Source organism: Pristiophorus japonicus, chromosome 3, assembly GCF_044704955.1.
Source record: "Pristiophorus japonicus isolate sPriJap1 chromosome 3, sPriJap1.hap1, whole genome shotgun sequence".
Classification (NCBI taxonomy): Eukaryota; Metazoa; Chordata; class Chondrichthyes; family Pristiophoridae; genus Pristiophorus; species Pristiophorus japonicus.
Genome location: NC_091979.1, coordinates 321,883,614 through 321,905,906, shown reverse-complemented (window position 1 = coordinate 321,905,906; position 22,293 = coordinate 321,883,614). Strand labels below are relative to the sequence as shown.

The window sequence follows — 22,293 nt, the reverse complement described above, 5'->3', positions numbered from 1 at the left end:
GGGATTTGAGTATAGGAGCAGGGAGGTCTTACTGCAGTTGTACAGGGTCTTAGTGAGGCCTCACCTGGAATATTGTGTTCAGTTTTGGTCTCCTAATCTGAGGAAGGACGTTCTTGCTATTGAGGAAGTGCAGCGAAGGTTCAATAGACTGATTCCCGGGATGGCAGGATTGACATATGAGGAGAGACTGGATCGACTGGGCCTGTATTCACTGGAGTTCAGAAGGATGAGAGGGGATCTCATAGAAACATATAAAATTCTGATGACACTGGACAGGTTAGATGCAGGAAGAATGTTCCCGATGTTGGGGAAGTCCAGAACCAGGAGACATAGTCTAAGAATAAGGGGTAAGCCATTTAGGACTTATAGGAGGAGAAACTTCTTCACTCAGGGAGTTGTTAACTTGTGGAATTATCTACCGCAGAGAGTTGTTGATGCCAGTTCATTGGATATATTCAAGAGGGAGTTAGATATGGCCCTTCCAGCTAAAGGGATCAAGGGGTATGGAGAGAAAGCAGGAAAGGGGTACTGAGGTGAATGATCAGCCATGATCTTATTGACTGGTGGTGCAGGCTCGAAGAGCCTATTTTCCTGTACCTATTTTCTATGTTTCTATGTTTCCCCTTCACTTAAAGGGAAGAGCCGCTGCCATTATTCTAGTTTGGTCCACTGGGCCATAGGGAGCGTTTTGGCCTGGCCAGTGGCCTGGCACCCAAGAGGGAGGTGCCAGGCTGCCTGTTAGCGGCCCGGCCGAACCCGGGGGGGGGGGAGGGGGGGGGGGGGAAGGGGGTATAATTGTCAGCCCGATTTGGCAGTCGGCTGGAAAAAGAAAAAGGATGGCAGCCGCGGCAGTGTGCCCTCGCCTTGAACAACCACAGCGCAGCCATGTTGCACACACTTCGAACAAACTGCACCGACAGAAAAAGCTGTCGGGGACACCGAGTGGTGGGGGGAAGATTGTCCCAGGTGAATTTCGCTGGAGGGTGCGGGAGATCGGTGGTGCGTGCTTTGATTATACACTTAGGCGGGGTCAGCAACAGCTGGGTGGAAGTGAACACCGCTGCAAAAACCCCCGAGGTGACTTTCGCTGGCGGTGGTCATTCGACCGCAAATCAGCGGGCACTCCACTTACCGGCGGGAAGAGGCCTTTTTGGGAGGCTGAATTTCCCGGCCCCATTGGCCTCTCTAAGCCTACCACCCACATCTATTTCAAATAACCTAACTGGACTATATCCAGTTGCTTCATCACTTTAAAAAGCTTCAACCATTCCCCTCTAATTCTGCATTTCTCCAGAGTAAATAGCCCTAATTCTTCGAGCATATGCTCATTGCTATTATTTGCTTTCATCCTAGTCACCTTCCACTTCTTAGCGTTGCTATCCTTCATGATGCATGGGGACCAAAGCTGAACTCAATGCTCCAAGTGTGGACATTTCAGAGACATTCTAAAGTCCTAAGCCTAGTATTCTTTGATTTGTACTAAATGTTTATAGCAATAGAACCTTAAGCTCCATTTGCTTTTTCTACAATGGCCTTACACTATTTGTGTACGTCTAACAGGCAACCACTGTTACCTCCTCCACAACATGCCCCTCCAACCCCCTGTCTCTTTCTTGACCAGTTTATTTTCATAGGTATTCCTGCATGGAATAGTCATGTTTGAAACTTCCTGAATCCCACATGGATGACATTGAATCTGCCCATAAAAAGTGACATCTATTATTCATCGGCTCAATCTTGCAGTCGATCTATATTCCTCTGTATTTGCTCTGTTTGTATCCCATTACTTTAAGATCTTAGCAGGAATTTTATTTTGTAATATAGTTGCACAAAATAAACCTTAAAATCTGGACCCCAAATTTTCTATCCAAGGTCACATAGCTCTTTAAAAAATATTTGTTCCTGGGATGTGGGCGTCGCTGGCAAGGCCGGCATTTATCGCCCATCCCTAATTGCCCTTGAGAAGGTGGTGGTGAGCCGCCTTCTTGAACCGCTGCAGTCTGTGTGGTGTGCTGTTAGGGAGAAAGTTCCAGGATTTTGACCCAGCGACAATAAAGGAACAGCGATATATTTCCAAGTCAGGATGGTGTGTAACTCGGAGGGGAACGTGGAGGTGGTGGTGTTCCCATGCACTTGCTGCCCTTGTCCTTCTAGGTGGTAGAGGTCGCGGGTTTGGGAGGTGCTGCCGAAGAAGCCTTGGCGAGTTGCTGCAGTGCATCTTGTAGATGGTGCACACTGCAGCCACGGTGCGCCGGTGGTGGAGGGAGTGAATGTTTAGAGTGGTGGTTGGGGTGTCAATCATTTATATATATCTTAAAATGAAAAGTCAAAGATTAATTGCAATGATTCTATAATTCAGAACTGTAATATTGCAATTTTCTAAGATTTCTACACCTTGAATTATATAAGCTCATATGATTTATTTAAGTTATAAATGTTCTAATAAATCATTGCTTCAAATAATAAGCAGGAGAATTACTTCTGAAATATATCTGACAATAAGTAATTTGGCCTATCCGCCCACCGTTAACAATATGTGGAATAGGCTGCCACCTGCTGCAATAAATGCTGAATTTGTAGATGTTGTCAAAGGGCAGCTTATATCAAAAGAAAGCTTCACACAACTGTTGCCTTTTCTACATAAACCAATGAGGAGACACTGGGTTGCCCCAGTGTCATGAAACAAGACAATTAAGAAAAGTGCCCCCTTTGTAAAGGGGCACAACTAATTCAGACCTAAACCAAAAAAAATCAAAGGAAACCAGAAAGTTAAATAATATTATTACCGAGGTCCAGTATACACTCCAGTCCCTGAGGTGCTCACCGGTCATGGAAGATCTCGAGCTTTTCCAGGGCCACCTGGATTCGGACAAGACTGCGGAAGAGAGGCAGGCAGCCAGAGTGACCACCCACATGAGCCGCACCCAACCTGAATTCGTAAATGGCTACGTTTGCCAGGCACACGGAGCAGACCCACAAGGAGGTCCTCCGACTTGCCAGCCACTCATCCCCTCAACCCCCACCCCTCCGCACTGGGTGCCTACAGATCAGGAGCGTGGGACGAAAGTGGAACCAGATGCTCAGGAGCAGCACCTTCAAAGAGTGTTGCAGGAGAAGGTAACGGGCTACAGATTAAAATCTAGGACAACAGAGTGTAACCTTTACTTGAGAAAATGTAGGATAAAGAAATGGAGGAATAAATTACTTCACCCGTTCCACAGATTCTCTTGCTCCTAATCAGAAATTCTCTGGGTAAACTCATTAATTAATTTTATTATTTTAACATCTTACCATAATCAGGTTGGAAGATCTGTCGAATAAGCAGAAGAAACCACTCTTTTGTGAGACCACCCATGTCTAATCCAGCTTCTCCAACAAAGGTGACTTTCAATTTTTTCTTTAAATCTATCCTTTTTCTAGTTAACTGTAATATAAATAAGTGCAAATAACATACCCAACATTAACAGTAAATGACAAATGGCACATGAAATTTAAAAAATAGAATTATGTGAAATAGAAAACTTAACCTTGATGATAAAACAAAGAATAATCAGCAAGACTGGTGCTGTAATTGATATATTAAATCGTACTGAAGTTTGCTGTATGCAGCTGTTAAAACTATTTTGAGGCCAAGTAATTACATGCAGTTACAAGACTACAGCTGGAATGGCATTTTCTACATGCCAGGTCAATCAAAACAGTTGGGCAGAATGCCATTTGTACTTCAATCGTATATCTTACTTGTCATCAGCAATTACACCTTTTTCTTTTCTTCTTTCCTTTCGGGCGTGGCGAGTATTGCAGAAACATATACCACCAATTGTTGCAGGCTGCATTTGCGGTGGGACTTGCAAGATGAGTGTGGCCTTCCTATCCCCTCTCCCAATCAAGTGTGCTTCCCCCCACCCACGATACCAGCCCAGCTTCACCTTAAGACTACACTTTAGCTTGACTCCCGTGTGCAATGTCATGGGAGATCAATTAGTATATAATAATAATATAGTCCTTACAGAGAGATGATATAAAAATGTACATTACTTACCTACGATTGTGACCGAGTCACAGTATTCTCATATATAACCATCTATATGTAACAAAGGCCTGGATTTTGATCAAAAACCGGCATCGCTGATTTACCACCCAAAAAACCGCTATGATTATTCAATTAAGATCGGTGAAAAATTTATCAAAAAATGGAAAAAAATTCACCGGCCCGGAAAAATCGGTGTTCCACATGAATTCTCAGCGGAAAATGCAATCCTGGTCAAATGTAGTCATAAAATTCTAAGGATAAGGGGTAAGTCTAAGGATAAGGGGTAAGCCATTTAGGACCGAGATGAGGAGAGACTTCTTCACCCAGAGAGTGGTGAACCTGTGGAATTCTCTACCACAGAAAGTTGTTGAGGCCAATACACTAAATATATTCAAAAAGGAGTTAGATGAGGTCCTTACTACTCGGGGGATCAAGGGGTATGGCGAGAAAGCAGGAATGGGGTACTGAAGTTGCATGTTCAGCCATGAACTCATTGAATGGCGGTGCAGGCTCGAAGGGCCGAATGGCCTACTCCTGCACCTATTTTCTATGTTTAGTCAAATTTGGTCCGAGGCTGCGAGTTGGGCCTAGGGAGGAGGGAAAAACACAAAAAATATTTTTCAAAAAAAAAAAAATCGGAAAACAATCACAGGACCCTATTCCAGTGAATCGCTGCAAAAGAATTAAAAAGAAAACTTTGACTTACCTTTTTCTGCAGGGTTTCATACCGACCGCCGATCGAAGGGCTGCTCCGGCTGGGTTCTCCTGGGCGGTGTTTTTTTTTCCGCAACTTCGGATCACCACTACCACCAAACCCGGGCGGAAGCGGTTTTTTCAGTGTTGCACACCGGCAGTCCACTCCCAGCGGTGTTTCGAAACCGCTGGCGGAACACTTGGATGAAACTCCCACCGAGTGGTTTTCCACCGAAAAATAGGAATACCGCCAAAAAAACGCGGCAGAAAAGCCGATCAAATTCCAGCCCATGTCTTTTACTAACAGAGGAAAGGCATGAAACCATTTTTCAAATGCACCTTATACCATAAGTTTATTGCATTAATGTTGTTTAAAAATTGTATATTGCCTTTGAGTAAAATTGACTCTTTAATAATTGATGTAATCAATGTTTGTCACAGCTTGGTGCTGTGATGCAAGACCAAGAGATAGATACAGATATAGCAGTTTGCTAAACTCATTGTAGCTTATTCATGTAGAAAGACCCCACAGATTCCTTGCCCTCCAATTACAGCATCCAGTGTTTCCTAAATGCTTCCAGGATTTTCAAGAGTTTAAGACTCATGGTTCTTGCGCTACTGGGATTATGGACATGTCATCTGTGGAATGCAACTGTTCAGAGTTGAGTAACATGGATAGTGAGGTTGAATAGATATCCTGGAAATTTTGTTTTGGTTATCATTGGCAATGGGAGGCATACTGTACAATATTGCTTGTTTGAAGGTTTATCTTTTGTTCCCTTCCACAGGAAATGGAGCAGATTGTAGGGCCTTTAGCAAGGAAATCATGCATGGCCTCTCCAGTAAAATGTCAGGACTTCAGAAAAGAAAACCCTAATATCTATATGCTTAGTGCTGGAAAGCAGGTCGAAAGGGAAATATTTTACCAGTGAACGACACTTTTTATTTTAGTTTTTCCAATGGAAGTTCGTGACATTTAATTTGTCATCAGCCTGAGCTTGTCCTTTGGGATGTTCAAAAGGCAAAAGACCGGAATGGGCCAATAGTTTTCTTTCATTGAGGATAACAAGGTATGAAAATATGGCCCTGAAATTTCTGACCCCAATATAAGCCTGCCTCTGACTTGAGAAAGGGCTGAAAGAAATAAACTCAAAGTCAGCAGTCACCTGGTGAAGAAAACTTTGATCCAAAGAAATTAAAATCCAAAGATCTGATCAATTAAAAATGATTTGGGGCTATTTTTCTTCAGATTCGTCAAAATTACATTTTATAACATTGGAGAATGTGATGGATCCAGTGAATCCGAGATTAAACAGCCTGACGTGCAGTAAGTTGTTATTCTGTATTGTTTGAACAATAAGGTGTAAAGTTTGTAATATCAAATATCACCATTGTCACCATAAAATTTTAGTTTCAAGAAACTTCCAAATATAATTACGTAGGATTACTTTTGAAATGTATTTTAATTGGTTTGCCCGTCAAAATAGTTCTGTTCATTGTTAGATATAGGCTGACACTCCTATGCTGGTTGTTGGAGGTACTGGGCCCAAAATTCAGTACCGCTGGAAAGCTGGTGCTCCCACCACCCTTTTGTGGCCATTAGCGCCAACATTTTTTCATGGCTGGGCCACCTCATATTCAGCTCCAAAAGTGAACAAATGGGTTCCAGCATGAATGAACCCTTCCAAAGTGGATTTTTCAGCGGTGTGACTGTCTTAATTTGAGCGTTATCACCACTGAGAAATTCAGCATGCACGTAACGGTTTCTAATGAGCCAGCTGCTCCCTGGCCTTTTTAAAGGCCAGGGTTTGCAGCAAGGCCCTGAGGGGGGAAGGAGTTTGGAAGGATGGCTGGTGTAAGAGGTGCAAGGAGAGCCAACAGGTTCACTGATAGGGAGCTGGAGACACAGATGGACTCTTCTTCCTCCTCCTCAGGTGGTACTGCTGGCTCGATCTCCAGTGGCTGTCCCCTCATGATGGCCAGGTTGTGCAGTATGCAGCAGACCACGACGATTATGGAGACCCGTTGACGAGAGTACTGCAAGGTGCCACCAGAGCAGTCCAGGCACCGGAACCTCTGCTTCAGGATGCCTACGTACTGCTCGATGATGCACCCGGTGGTACAATGAGCGTCATTGTATGCGTGGTCTGGCGCTGTCCTGGGGTTCCACAGTGGAGTGAGCAGCCAAGTGGACAGGGGATATCCCTTATCCCCAAACAGCCAACCGCAATCCTGATTCGAGCCAGTGAAGATGGCGGACACACTGGTCTGGCGCAGAATGAATGGATCATGGCCGCTGCCTCCCTTGCCCGCTGCCCCTCTGCACGGTGCTGACGGCGACACCATCTCCTGCGTGCTGCCCTGCTTCTGACCAGGTGTACCAGGTGTTGCCCTCACAACACGCCTCCCATCCTCAGGGTGAACCCTGCCCAGCAGGTCTCTGCAGCCCACAGGCCTCCACTAAAGAGTCAGACCTGAAAGTTGTACAGGGGTATGTGCAAACCTCTGAGCAGCACTCAGCAGGTTTCATGGAGCTAAAACAATTAATAAAACTGTATGAAAAGCTAAGTGCTGCAGACCATGGAAAATGAAATTAAAACATTCATAGTTAATAAAACTATATCAAAAGATAAATACTGCGGATGTGTGGATGCATGCTGAAAAATGAAATAAAAACAATACTAAGTAATAAAGCTTTTTCAAAAAATAAATACTGCGGATGCCGAAAAATGAAATAAAAACACTAACAAGTAATAAAACTATTTACCTACCAAAGGGCCCCAGCAATGTCGCGTTCGAGCACCGCATCGAAAACCTTGCGGGGGCACTGCCGGGAAAAGTCCTACCTTTTCCTCGATGAATTTCGCTGTGGTAGTCCCTCTCCAGTGGCCCACACGCTGCAGAGCTCACCGCTGGAAATGCTCCTTTACTGTGGCTTCACCGCGCCGTTTCCAGCGGAAGCGAACACCGCTGAAATCCTCCCTGAGCTGAATATGGCTCGGGGAGGGAAAAGTACCCGACCTCGGAGGCCCATCGATTTTTTCCGGTCGACCGCCCAAACTCCGCCGTAGCCGTCCCTTTGGGGATGGTGAATTTCAGCCCAACCATCTTTAAGATTAAACTAAGGGGACTGTTCCAGCAGTTCAGGTGGGTGAGAAAGGTCCCATGGCCCTACTTAAAAAGGAGCACCGAGTTCTTCTGGGTTCCTGACCAATATTCCTCACTGAATATATCTTGACATAATAACCAATAAATCGGCCACTCATCTCATTATTGTTTGTGGGAGGTTGCTTGCACATAATTGCTGCTGCATTTACTGAAACAGCAGTTGCTACTCTTCAAAAGTAATTTCATTATGTATATAACTTTATATAAAAGTAATTGTTATTATTTGATAGTTTATGACACTTTGGCAAAAAAAAAAACTGGTTAGCAATATCTAGCTATTTATAATTAGTTTATTACAGTCGTGATAAAGAGGAAATGATTCATTTATTCAAATAATTATGGTAAATTTATTTTTAAAAACAGATTCAAGAATCCACATTACCTCATCCAGTGAATCGTGAACCAAATGCAATCTCCTCACTTTGATGTTTAGAAAAAGCATGTTCATGTCTGGCCTTTGTCTGCGAGACACTTTGTCAACCAAGCTTTGCTGTAGAGAAAGGAAAGACAGGAATTCTGACTGTACAGTGCTGAGTTTTAAACAATTGTATAGTAAATACAATAGGACATATCTTAGAATGTTCTTCTTTTCTATATAAGGTGGGAAAGAACAGTTCTAGGCAATGGCACTTTTCCAATTTTGCATTTAGTAATAGCCTTAAGCACTCCAATATTATATGGGTGTTTTCTCAATTGCTTCAAACTTCCTGTTCCTGTTTCCTTTTTACCAATTGTTGTGTATTGAGATTGCATGTTAATATGTATTTCACAGCATTGTTACACCCAGAACTCATGTCCATTAGAAAGTAGGTTGCAAGTACCCAGTGTCAAACTCATTGTATGAGAGCTGTAATAATTGCATGACATGTTCCATCTCGCAAGTCCTGCCAGGGACTGATTGGCGGTCAAGCTCAAATGGCAGTTGAGACTGGAATTTGAACTTTAGCCCATAACAATGGAGTCTGGAAATATTAAAAATATGTCTTGCTAAGTGAATAATTTAGAAAAAGAAATAAAAGGGGAAAACAGTTCATTACTAAAATAATGTTCTGCATACTCATATAAATGGTTTAATAACAAACATTCACCGAAGGTTGTTTCCATGAAAGTTGCCTAATGTTCACTTACCCTGGCTACCGTGATCATCTGCTGTTCAGAGTCCCTCTGGATAATAACTTTCTTAGCTGCTAAGGAGAGAATGAAAGGAAACTGGCAGAAGGAAAACCTATAATTTAATAAAAAAGAGCAGAGAAAAGGAAAGTCCTCAAAGTACATAGGCATCTGAATGGCTAGTACAATACTGTTGCAACCTATCTATATAATTAAAAGTCCTTCATCTAGCATGTATTAGTTCAGCCCTTTCAAAGGCATTGCAGCTAAAAGTTTTATGTCACAGGGGAACACATGTCCAGCTGTGAAACAGTTCAATATGTAGGCGAGTACAAAGGCAAGCCCGAGTGGACCATATACAGCAGACATTTCAAAGCGCTAGAGAAGTACCACCAGTGCGGCCTCCGCAAGATTCTGCAAATCCCCCGGGAGGACAGACGCACCAACATCAGCGTTCTCGCTCAGGCCAACATCCCCAGCATTGAAGCCCTGACCACACCCGACCAGCTCCGCTGGGCGGGCCACATTGTTCGCATCACCCGACACGAGGCTCCCTAAGCAAGCGCTCTGCTCGGAACTCCTACACAGCAAGCGAGCCCCAGGTGGGCAGAGGAAACGTTTCAAGGACACCCGCAAAGCCTCCTTGATAAAGCGCAACATCCCCACCGGCACCTGGGAGTCCCTAGCCCAAGGACCACCCAAAGTGGAGGAAGAGCATCCGGGAGGGCGCTGAGCACCTCGAGTCTCGTCGCCAAGGGAATGAGGAAATCAGGCACAGACAACGGAAGGAGCGTGCGGCAAACCAGACTCCCCAACCATCCTTTCCCTCAACCACTGCCTGCCCCACCTGACACAGAGACTGCAACTCCCGCATTGGACTGTACAGCCACCTGAGAACTCACTTTTAGAGTGGAAGCAAGCCTTCCTCGATTTCGAGGGACTGCCTATGATGAAGTTAGAGTGGAAGGGTGGAGAAGTGCCTCGGATGTATTGGCAGACATACTGATAAATACCCCGGGCAAAGATGCACTCAGGAGAGGCGGTTACATAGGTGGAACCAAAATCTATTCAAGCAGGTGAGAAGGACTCGGAGCAGGAATGGTTTGGAGGCAGTTGGGACAAGCCAGGAGACACTCATGATTGATGAGCCAGAAAACATTTGTGCTGGATGAAGAAGCAAGTGGTGTGCAAGTACTCAGGCCAGATGAACCAATAGATGGGCCAAGGACAGGTAGGTGGAGGAGAAACAACCCACTAGGACTGACTGGGTGGGTGCAATGGGGTGGGAGGGTGGGAGACTTTCACAGCCTGCAGAGTCAGTCCACTCAACCACTCTCCAGTATTGTTCCCCACGCTCCAGTTTACCCGAGTAATTCCCATCAGAAGCTGTCTTCACCCATTATTGTCTCATCAGTTGCTGAGAAGTTTAACCCTTACCTATAATTACCAATTAGGATCACAGCTGGTGAAAGGACCATGGGGGAAGAAATAGTTGGGTGAAAGGGACTCAGCACAAAGTGGGCGAGACACTCGGAGGTGTGACATGATGGATGCACAATAGATGCAAGACCTCTACACAGAGATAGCTCATTTTCAGTTGTAGTACGTGTTCAATTTCAGTAAATCACCTCGTCAACACCCTACCTAATACATTCGTTCTGAATATAAATGTGGGTTAATTGTATTAAATCTTGGGCCGGATGTTCGCCGGGTTTGTGACCGGGTTGTCACCGTGATTTGACCCTGCACGCCGAAAACCCGCCCGGCGGGGATCCTCGGGTACCTGTTTACAGCGGTGCTTCCACGTACCGCCGGGGAGAGGTGCGTCGAGGTGCAACAACGCAGATTGTGTTTGCGTCGTACTTTCGGCCACTCTCCTGACCAAAATACCGACAGGTCAAACCCTGTCGGCACAGCCCTGCCAGCAGAGGTAAGAGTGAAGGCCTTCAAAAAAAGTAAGTTAAGGCTTTTATTGTTGAATTATTTTTCAGCGATTTAGTAGGTAAGGGTTTTGTGAATGTTTCTGCGAATGTTTTGGGGAATTTTTTTTGTTTGTTTTTTTCCCCCCCTCTCCCAAGGTCTCTCCCGCGGCGCTCCCGGCCCAGGACTAAAGTTGCCGAAACTCGCGGTTTGCGCCGCGAATCGTCGTGGAACGCTGACTTTACCGATGTGCCCCACGCGCAGATGAAAAGGCCGAAAGTTAGGCCTAAAAACGGTAGCGCAGCAGAACTGGTCATTTTGCTGTAAAGATACCATTTTCGCCAAAAAACAAAAATCTAGCCCTTTGTGTTTCCAACACTTATGTCACAATGAAGCATTGGCATAACCTAAAATCTCCCCAATTGAAAACCATAAAAATGTTTTGTTTAAATACAGATATCACAAGTGTTAATATCTGAATACTTCCGAAGGTGCAACGCGATTGTGAGACTGACCACGACTCATTTGCCATGCTGGTGCTTAACGGTTCTGTTTAATATAATACAAGTGAAAACCTAATTAAAACGACCTCCGTAAATGTACAGTACTGCAAAAATGTCTTGTAATGTTTCTAATGTGCTCATGGAGGCGCTATTGTGCCATATTTGCAAAACAATAGAATGAATACTATTCTTCAGCTCTGGGTTAAATGCACAAAACATGGGGAAAAGAGCAATTTCTACTTTCAACCATCACTATTTCAAGCAAATGCAAAAATGTTGATCTTGAAATGCCAGCTATAAATGCACCAAAAGATATTTTATTCACAGGTTTTCAGAATTATAACTTCTCTGCATTTAAGCCAAAATGAAACATAGGAGATGGCAAATTGATCCTTTGTGCAGCTGTTCCAAAAAGGCTAGAATGGGGGAAAAAGTGAAAACGGAATTATTATTAACGTGTCAGTGTTTAGGGGACTAAAGAGGAAATTAATTGTTGACCAAAATCTACAAACTATCTCAGCCGACAGGCAAACTGGATATGGGTAGTTTAGAGGCCCTATCACCTGTGACTATGTAGGAACACCTGTCCTCGGTGCTAAACTCATAGTCGCACATCCAGTGGTGAACTCTTCACTTTGTACGTTCAAAAGCAGCGAAGGCTCTGTAGAAGCTTTTGTGGATGAGCCTGCAGACTAAGCTTGAAGCTAACTGGGCTGCCATTCTGACGACCCTGTCTCATGTTCGGGAAACGCCACCATTAAGAAACTGAATCACCTTCACCTGAAATGACTAATAAAGATCAGATGGCAAGAAAATGTCCCCGACACTGAAGTTCTTAAAAAAGCGGAGATGCCAAGCACGGATGCTTTGATCATGAAGGCACAGCTACAATAGTCAGGTCATGTGGTGCAAATGTCTGATGAACGAATCCTGGAAATGGCCTTTTATGGTGAATTGACAATTGGGAAGCAATTGCATAGACAGAAAAAGAGATATAAAGACTGTTTTAAAGCTACAGTGCAAAATATACGTCCATGGGTAGGACCAACTTGCTCAAAGTAAGAAAGCATGGGGAAACCCATCGATGACAGCACCTCCTACTATGAAGCTCATCCTGTTGCTGATGTTGAATGTAAACGCCAGCTGAGGAAGCCCCACTTATTAAAAAAAGTCAAGATTCCAACTTGGTGTATCCGGATCCACATATCGAGCAAAAATAAGTCTAATCAGCCATCAAAGAACTCACTGGCCAAAATTAGGTGATATTCTGATTATCTTCTTCAATATCAAAGGACGAACGATGAGGGCATCTGTTGTGCATGGAGAAAGAGTCAGACTGAACACTGTGAGTCTTTTATTGCAGGTCTCTAGAGTGCCTCTTCAACCTGTGAGGCCTCCTTAAATACCTGTGCTCCCAAGGGATTATGGGATCTCTTGGGACTCCAGAGGATGAGCCCTCTGGTGGCTGTACAGGGTAAATACAAGTCCACATATATAACAGCATCAAGTCAGGCACACATGATGTTGATGGCTTTTTTCTGCTGCCAACTATGCCTCGTCATTCTTACTCTGTCTTACCAAGATAGTGCAGTAGGTCTCTACATTCAACTTCCTCGCTCTAAAAATCACTGCAGGCTTTGGATTGGGCCAAGTATGGTGGCAATGGGTAGCGGTGAAACAGCAGCTGTAGAGCCAAACAGGAGCTCTGCAAAGGAAACACATGATCACAGTGCTCCAGGCTATGACCTGAGTTAAGATGTTGCAGTTATTAAAATGGACTGGCGCATTGCTCAGCAGGGCAAACTTAATTTGTTACATTTCCCACTGAACAGCAACAGCAACACGGCAGCACTGCCCAACGTGACTGCACTGCGAGAATCCGTGAAATCCAAGGGTTATTGATGGCATCCGTGAGCCCGCACTGAAGACCCATGACCAGCCTGGATGGGAAAGGGTTCCACTCCATCATGTTCAGTTGGTCAATGATCAACACCAGGTCATAGCAACAAAAGAATCAAGAGTAGGTCATTCAGCCCCTCGACCCTGCTCTGCCATACAGGTCAATGCTCACTTCTTAAGCAGTAGTCAGGGTACTGGAATTGGAAACAAATCATTTGTCCTGTTATTATTTGAGGGCGAAAGCAGCCTTAAAGGATGACTCTTTGGAAATCAAGGTTACCTGCCTCGGCTAATGGCTAATGACACCCTTGCACCAGCCATGGACAAAGCAAAGGCGCAATGAAGCTTCTTACACAGCTACAATGCTCCTTATAAAGTATAACACTGGTATCTCGAAGCAACATTTTATTTGTCTTAACAGTTGAAGGGCTTCTTCGAGTACAGCTCTGGCAGGGTCTCCAATGTCATATTTTGCTGACACACCAATGTGCAGCCAACAGACCCCATGGTACCAGGGACCCGTACAGGAGATATTCAGCTGTGTGCATGAGCTATCCCATTAACTCACTCTCCTCTTCATATGTACTCAATCGGGCAGCTCCAAACCCATTCTCTGTTCGGTTGCGCTGGATTTTTCAGCGCAATTCACCTGAAACTGATGTAACAGCGCAAAAAGATCGCAGAATTTTAAGCACAAATTACATTCAGCACAACTGGGGTTTCCAAGATCTTTGGCGCTAGTTTAAAACAACTTCACGCTCGAAGCTGGCCCGTCCCACAAAATTGGCCATGTCCCCGGGGTGAATTAATCACCTTTGGCCATTTTCGCTAAATGTGCTCATTTGCCGACCTTCAAGGAGGCTCTAAAAATTAAGTTGGTTCTTTTGGACACAAGGACACTTGTAAATATGATTTAAAAGGTTTGAATGTAATTTTTAAAAATTTACTAAGAAACTGATTACTGTACCCCAAAATAACTAGTAAATGGGTAAATGGTTCTGTATATTTTTTTGATGTCATTTTCAGTCATTTAAAATCAGCTTACTCACAGGTGGGGAATGATACTCTGATTAAAAAGGCTTATTTCTTGTGATAAACCCATTCTCAGCTCTATTAATCAACCTGCACCAAGTTAACACTCTTAAATATATCAAAAAGTATTTTTTAAAGCAATTAAAAAAAAAAACAACATTTTAAGACGCTGACCAACTGCGCTGGTTCACGGCAGACTTAGCGTCCATCGATATGTAAATGAGTTTCAGTTGAAACTTGAGAAAAAAAATACTTCTAAAAGCGAAAACTCTACCCCACTCATTACTGTGGTCTTCTGCATCACCTCAATCTGTGCTCACCTCTTCTGAAAACATCAAAATCATCTACACCATCAGGAACTCCATATAAAAGGTCAAATAAAGTGCCACCGATTTATTTACCTACTTTGTGTTCGGTGAAAGTCATTTTTGTAGGTTTCTGCCCTTTACTGAGGGTAAATGTCTGTGAGCTTCCTTAATTTTAACTTGTGACTTCTAAGCAACACCCCAATGGGAAGAGTAAGTGAGATGATTGACTGCTAGATCTCAGTGGGAGCTGCGTGAGATTGGGGGAGCCCTGCACCTCATACTGGGTCCCGAGATAACCAACAAGCAGCTTCTGTCACATCTGCTGCTGCAATTGGCTGAATGTTGATTTTTGGCTCGTCTACTGTGGGAGGAGCTGGGTGACTGGATGTGACGTCAGCTTGAGAGAGAGCCAATCATGACCATGTTGCCACTGGCCGCTACTCAGCATGTCCAATGATCTGGGAGTAGTAGACATCTGGTAGCAATGTGGTTAATGGAGCACTGCCTCTCATTGTAATCCACCAGCATGTCATAGATTTGAATCTAAGATATTTATAGCAGGAGTCTGAGCATTCATAAGATTTACTCCAAGTAGGCCGAACACCTCTGGGGGCTCCAATGAAGATATCTCGGATTGTAGACTGCAGCACTTCTCTTTAAATCACTGCAGCAGCACACATAGTCCCATTTGTGTGTCTACAAATTTCAAGAGATAGCCTGCATAATCATCTAGGCCTGAACCCAAGAATGTAGGACTCCAGGTGAATGTTTTGCTGTACCCAAGAAGCACCAGTTATGGAATTCCAAACCTTGCATGTGTTTCAGAATGAATACTTTGCAAATCCCCTGGGAGGACAGACGCACCAACATCAGTGTCCTCGACCAGGCTAACCTCCCCAGTATTGAAGCACTGACCACACTCGATCAGCTTCGCTGGGCAGGTCACATAGTTTGCATGCCAGATACGAGACTCCCGAAGCAAATGCTTTATGCGGAGCTCCTTCATGGTAAACGAGCCAAAGGAGGACAGTGGAAACGTTATAAGGACACCCTCAAAGCCTCCCTGGTAAAGTGCGACATCACCACTGACACCTGGGAGACCCTGGCCGCAGACCGCCCGAGGTGGAGAAAGTCCATCCGGGAGGGCGTTGAGCTCTTCGAGTCTCAACACAAAGAGCGTGAAGAGGCCAAGTGCAGGCAGCGGAAGGAGCGCGCGGCAAACCAGCCCCACCGACCCCTTCCCTCGACGAATGTCTGTCCCACCTGTAACAGGGTCTGTGGCTCTCGTATCGGACTGTTCAGCCACCAAAGAACTCACTTTGGGAGTGGACGCGAGTCCTCCTCAATTCCGAGGGACTGCCTATGATGATGATGATGATGATGATGATATTTTTCAAGAGCATGCCTTTTAGAATGCATAAAGCACAAATCAGTTAAACATGGAAACAATAAGGTAGCTATTAGTAGCCAGGAGTCACTGTTCTAGAAAACAAATTAGTGCGAGATGTTGCATCACATTCTTATATTTTTTCACCATGTTCAACACTTGCCAAAGTGTGAATTAACTAAACTTGGAATCAATTTTAGCTTGAATAGAAGATCTGTTACTAGAAAATTATTGCCTCAGGTATTAACTCCAGAGTGGGATGGGCGGGGGCAGCGGGGGGGGAAGAGATAAGGTAAGTACCTCGCCTTCTGATACTTTATTCTCAGTTAATTTATTTACAAATTGCAAAATTAAACTTAATCTTAACAGACTTTTTAAACATATAAATATGTTGATGTAGAAAACACAAAACATTTTGACCATTTGCTCAGAAGTATACTATAGTCTCTTTAAAAAAAATATTTCGGACAAAGTCCACTTTCGTCTAGTTTAAAATCTGCATTTTCCTTCCTTGTTTCTCACCTGTGAGAATTTCCAGAACACTGCCAGGTATGATACTCTTCCATGAGGTCAATATGGTCCAAGGTAGAGTTGTAAAAGTCCATGAAAGGAATAATTGGAGGATTCGCCAGACTGTTAGCTGCATCTGCAACAACGGTAACCATTGGTAACCATTAAAACACCAATAACATCCATCTGCAGTAATAGCAACCAGTAAACCATGAAAATATAACATTTACAGATCACCATTATAATCTAACAAATAAAATATATTCTGACGAAAGGTCACGGACCTGAAATATTGGCCGCAATTTCGCCGATTGGGTTGGGGGGGGGGGCAAGGCGCCCGGCCCACTCTCAGTTCCATCCATCCCACTCTCTACAAGTGATTTTACCTCTGATTGGGCTTGTTACGCCCGCCCAGCAAGGTTCCCAGCCAATTAAAAGGAAGTGAGTCTGGTGGTGTCATTTGATGACGCGTCATCAGCCAGTTTCCTTAAAGGGACCATGGACACATTGATATTGAGAGTTGTGTTTTCAGTGTTCTGCAGCATTGAGGTGCTGCAAACACTGCACAGAGGGGCACGGCTGCACCCAGGCTCTCCCATCACTCCCTCCATATGCTTATGGAAGGAATCACAGCATTTCCCTTCCGATGGCGGAAGAGACCTCCCCAGGAAACCAATGCAACGTGGTTCCACTATGCACAGGAGGGCACAAGCAGGGATGTTGTCAGGAGGACCTGGCTGCAGTGGCGCAAACCTTTCAATGATCTCAGTAGATCACAAAACGTTACTGCAAAGCCACACTCAACCTCATCCTGCTGCGCTGCTCATCACATCTCCATCACTCTGCCTTCCCTACACTACTCCTGCACATCCTTACTCACACCAAGTTACCTTGCACCTCCACCCATCCCTCTCTCGATCTACATTATCACTTCCCCACCTCACTAGCTACCCTTTACACTCACTCTCACCCGAGTGCAATCATACCAACTATAACACACAAGGGAGGCACTCGGTATTTTATCCAATGTTCATGTAAAGTTTCTGTTAATGTGTTGTCAAACATTGAAACCTTAATTTTCAACACTTTGCCTTCTTGGACTGCCTTGTGTGCACAGATTTCTGTGCACCTTTGGAAGTGGCTTAGTGAGTTGCCGTGATTGGTGAGTGAAATGGGGCTTTTGAGCTCTGCTATAATGAAAGGGTTAAGAATGGGTCTCGGGACTCAAATGAGCTAATAGGCTTTTGCAGTGGCCACCTTTTAGGTGGCTTAATGGGCAGTTGAGATAACATTAGGAATAACATGTTGACTTTGCAATGACCAACAGATGTCAGCTGTGTGACTTGATTGAACCATGGGGGATGAGGAGGGCAGGAAAGCAGAACAATGGGACAGAAGTGAAATGTTAACAGGATACCATTTGGCCTGAGCAAAGGTCATAGTAGCAACAACAGATTGTGGCCACATCAGTCATATGCTTCTTCGGTAATGGAGGCGGAGCTTAATGTTACGCAGGCTAGGCATAAAACCTAAGCGTGTGATTATGTGACATGTAAGGGAAGTGACCAATCAGCCACTGTGCATGCGGGCTTTAGGCTAATCAAATTGTGCCAAGGGATTGTGCACGAGGCTGACATGGAACTTTGTATCATCGGAGAAGCCTGGCTACAGACAGAGACTGGTGCAAATAAAGACTACTTGAATCTTCGAACCCTGACCTTGTGTTGAGTGTTTATTTGAAATACTCCACTACAATTGGCATAGTCGGCAGGCTCTCAAGAGGATGGCGGACACCAGCAGATGGAAGCCATGCCAAAGGCGTGAGTACATTTTAATTACCATACACAGTTGGGACAAGGGCAGAAATCTGTCTGCTGTCAAGCTGCCTAAGGAGATCTGAATCTACAGATCTGGCTGAGACTTCAAGTAGTCAGCTGAAGATCCCAGGTGAAACAATTCCGATTGGTGATATAGAAGTGTGTCTGTGTAAGGTTGCGAGTGATAATTGGTACAGGTTGTAAGTAACGGTCTCACTCGTGAGGAGTAAGTAAGGGATGTATCACTGACAACCAATAGGTTGCAAGTATTGGTCTCACTCAGGATGAGTAAGAAAGGGATGTATCACTGACAACCAATAGGTTGCAAGTATTGGTCTCACTCAGGATGAGTAAGAAAGGGATGTATCACTGACAACCAATAGGTTGCAAGTATTGGTCTCACTCAGGGTGAGTAAGAAAGGGATGTATCATTGACAACCAATAGGTTGCAAGTATTGGTCTCACTCAGGATGAGTAAGAAAGGGATGTATCACTGACAACCAATAGCCATGGGAAGTGAAAAACTCGAGTGGGGACCAGAAGGCTCTCTGGCATGGTACCTAGCAGACAAAAATTGAAAACAAGTTGAAATAAGGATTTAACAAAATTGGAAACCAGATGACCCGCCCACTGACCAAAGAAAATGGTGGGAGTCGTAAGAGAAACAAAGGGAGGATAAAGCCCTCATTTTAGTCACTCGTGCATATTATGATTGAAGTAGACGGACTAGACTATTGACTGAGAAAGCGATGAAATAAACTGACAGTAGGTGGGATAGCAACAGCACCCGTCAGGACACACGAAAAGAACAACGATATAGAAGCCGGGGGGGGGGGGGGGTGTGACTTAGGCAGAAAGGCAGCTGAGTACAACCAAGACCACGGGTGGGACATACCACCCCCCCCCCCCCATGAGAAACAACTGCCAGCAGCCCCCATTAATTAGAAACAATGGGAGGTGGTAGGAAAACCCGAAGTCTGTTATAACTGCAACAAACTCGGACAAAAGTGATGTGTGGAATGTGCAAGAGATAAGGGTCAAAGTTAGTTGCTATGGTGAATGTTTTTTAAAAAAAAAAGCAGGAAGGAATGTTTTTTTAAAATAGATGTTTAGTGGGAATTCAAACCACTAAGGGGGCATAGGTTTAACGTAATTGGGGGATGTTTAGAGAAGATTTCTTCACCCAGAGGGTGGTGGGGGTTTGGAACTCACGGCCTGAAAGGGTGCTGGAGGCAGACACTCTCACCACATTTAAAAGGTGCTTGGATGTGCACTTAATGTGTACAGGGATCCAAAATTGAAACTGGTTTCAAGGATAGTTATGATGCAATAAAAAGGAGAAAAGGGAAGATCATGTTTTTTTCTGGTGTCTTTCTTTGGTGTTTAAAGTTTTTGGCAAGGCATGTCCCTGTATGTGGCTGTGGCTCCTCCCCTTTTACAAATGGCATTGGGAAGTTTAAGATTGGAATTACTGAGGTCAATTAACCTATTAAAAATCAAGACTTTTATTATGGCCATGGTAAAATTCTGGTTGGTGTAAATTGCGTGGAGAGCCTTTAGTTCCACACATAAGGCATTTCATATCAATAATTGGTATGGTTTTTAAAACATTCTGACCAATGTGCAACTGGGGAGAAAAGGATGAAATGCTATTGTGTGCGAAGTTGTTTTTCTGAATGTTTATTTTAAGAGTAAAAACACAGAGACTTTACAAAAGTAAATGTTTTTTAACTGGAAAGTTAAACTGAGAAGGCTGCAAGCTGTGGGATTCAAGTTGACATTGACTGATGGTGTCTGTGGTTATCGGCTTTTGAAACAAAGGAAGTTGTAAACTCTGTTTTAATTCAGTGGGCGATGCCTTTTGAATATTGGAAATGTTCTTAATTTGAAGAGAATATTTGCCCCTGGGGTAGAGGAATTTTAGGATCATGTTACAAATTAAGCCCTCAGGCTCTTAAGCAGAGTCATCAGCGATTCTTTTTTTTTTTGTTTTAAGTAGGTGACCATTGGGTAGAAGCGATGTTGTTTAAAGGGGCTAGTGGACTGTGCCTGAGGGATCAGGGGGGCACACCACCATAACCGACTACATCTGGCCCGAGTAAATCTCAGGAATGGGTGGTGGGGGGCCAGGTAATGGAACAAAACTATGCCAGGGTGGAAGTTTTGAACTCCGGTGCAAGGGTCCGTATAATATCGTTGATAAAGCTAGTCTCATGGTATATGCAGCCCAGTTACCTAGGAGAATTTAATGGTTTTATATCAACCAAATTAAGTTTTTTCAGTTCATCAGCAGGTACTGAGACAAGAAGAAACGATTATGAAGATGGGGAGCTGGATTCGTCCTCTCCAGGGGGATGAGGATGAAGGGGTGAATAATGGGATGCCCCCACCTAATCAGGTACAGTCTGATCCAAATGGAAGTGGACAGGACACAGGAGCTGGAAGAATCTCCTCGGGTCCCAGATCTGGAACCACCTCCTGTCCATAGGCATAACTCGCAAACCCACCAATCTCACAAAGTAGTAGTGAATGGTAGAAGTAGGGACAGCCGAGGGTATAGGATAGAGGTACATTTACAGTAGCATGGTAACCATACCACTGTAACCGTCCATTATATCAAGGGGTGCAAGGACGGGAGCGCGGTTGTACAAGCAGTAGAGTAAAAAAAGACTCAGCCAAAGTCTCCTCCTCCAATGAATAAACAGATTTGTGGGAAAAGCGAATTGTTTGTCATAAACACATTCCAGGGCTAATAAATGGGCTAATGGTAATCCCCACTCAGGTGATATTGTACCATGATGTGCATCACAAAGTGGTACCTGTAATAGTGAATCTGACCAATTGGGACTACCTGGGTGGTGCAAGCCTAAAACAGCATGGCTACGTGGGAGAATGATCGAGGGATTTTGGCAGAGGACCAGTACAACCTGCACTGAGTTCAGGGAGAGTGATGGGCTTGATCGTACCTTGACAAGAATGGTGCCGAGACTATTGGGGAGATTCATAACAGAAGGCGGTGAGGCCTGATTAATATGTTGCAACTGGGTTAATGCTAAAAAGTGGGTAAACCAGATTATAGAGGGGGAACAAATCGTCTTCAACGAAAGGGCTCGAAGTAATGTATGGATCTTGATTAGTGGAACAAGCCCAAGGAAACCTGCAGCATATTGCAGAGGGAAAGCTCTCTTTCTGGTAACTGATGGAGATCTAGGGCAATGTCCATTTATCAACTTACTAAGACTCTGTGCCAAGTCAGAAGGTTGGTACAAGTGTACCCGGTGGCATGAGTGTAATTTACAGGAACAGAATGACATCACCCTGTTACAGATAGTAGGGTATTACTCAAGCATGCCGGAGAAAATTTTAGTAGGATACAATGAAGACCGGAAATGTAACCCGGGTGGATGGGAAAGACATGTGTAGCCCCAGGCCGAATTGGGTGTGCTCAAGCTCGGGACATGTTCATTTGCCTCTACAATGTAGTAGAACATGCAGCCTCTGCATGCGGGTTTAATTGGGATGGGATAACATGGAAATGCACCATGAAGGTAATTGCGGGACAGCATTTTCCCGTACAATCTGTATATAGAGGGAAGGGTGAAAATTGTGTCAGCACCATACACCGGGAATATCAGTACGGTACCAACCTGACTTGTCCCATCGCGACAGGAATTTTTGTTTTACCCCAGTCCAAACTGAGACTTGGGACACTGGTTTCATTAAGTATTTATTTGCATAGGCAAGTAAATATCACTGTAAGAAAGGAGTTAAAACTGTAACTGCCAAAGGGAAGATATAATGAATTTGGATAGTCAATTGGGCCAATTGAGGACCAAGCACAATGGGCATTAAGCGAAGTGGGGAACAGAGGGTCACAATGGCTAGACACTGAAGTGATACTTACGGTACATAT

The 22,293-nt window shown here is 44.2% G+C and overlaps 1 protein-coding gene across 1 annotated transcript in view; it reads right to left on the bottom strand.

Moving 5' to 3' along the window:
• hectd2 (HECT domain containing 2) overlaps positions 1-22,293 on the bottom strand; it is a 113,812-nt gene that overhangs the window by 39,861 nt on the left and 51,658 nt on the right. The window contains exons 9-12 of the mRNA XM_070875103.1: positions 16,576-16,699; positions 9,023-9,119; positions 8,277-8,384; positions 3,292-3,424 (exon numbers count right to left, since the gene is read on the bottom strand). Of these exons, the coding sequence (XP_070731204.1) occupies positions 3,292-3,424; positions 8,277-8,384; positions 9,023-9,119; positions 16,576-16,699 (462 nt within the window). The remainder of the gene's footprint in view (positions 1-3,291; positions 3,425-8,276; positions 8,385-9,022; positions 9,120-16,575; positions 16,700-22,293) is intronic.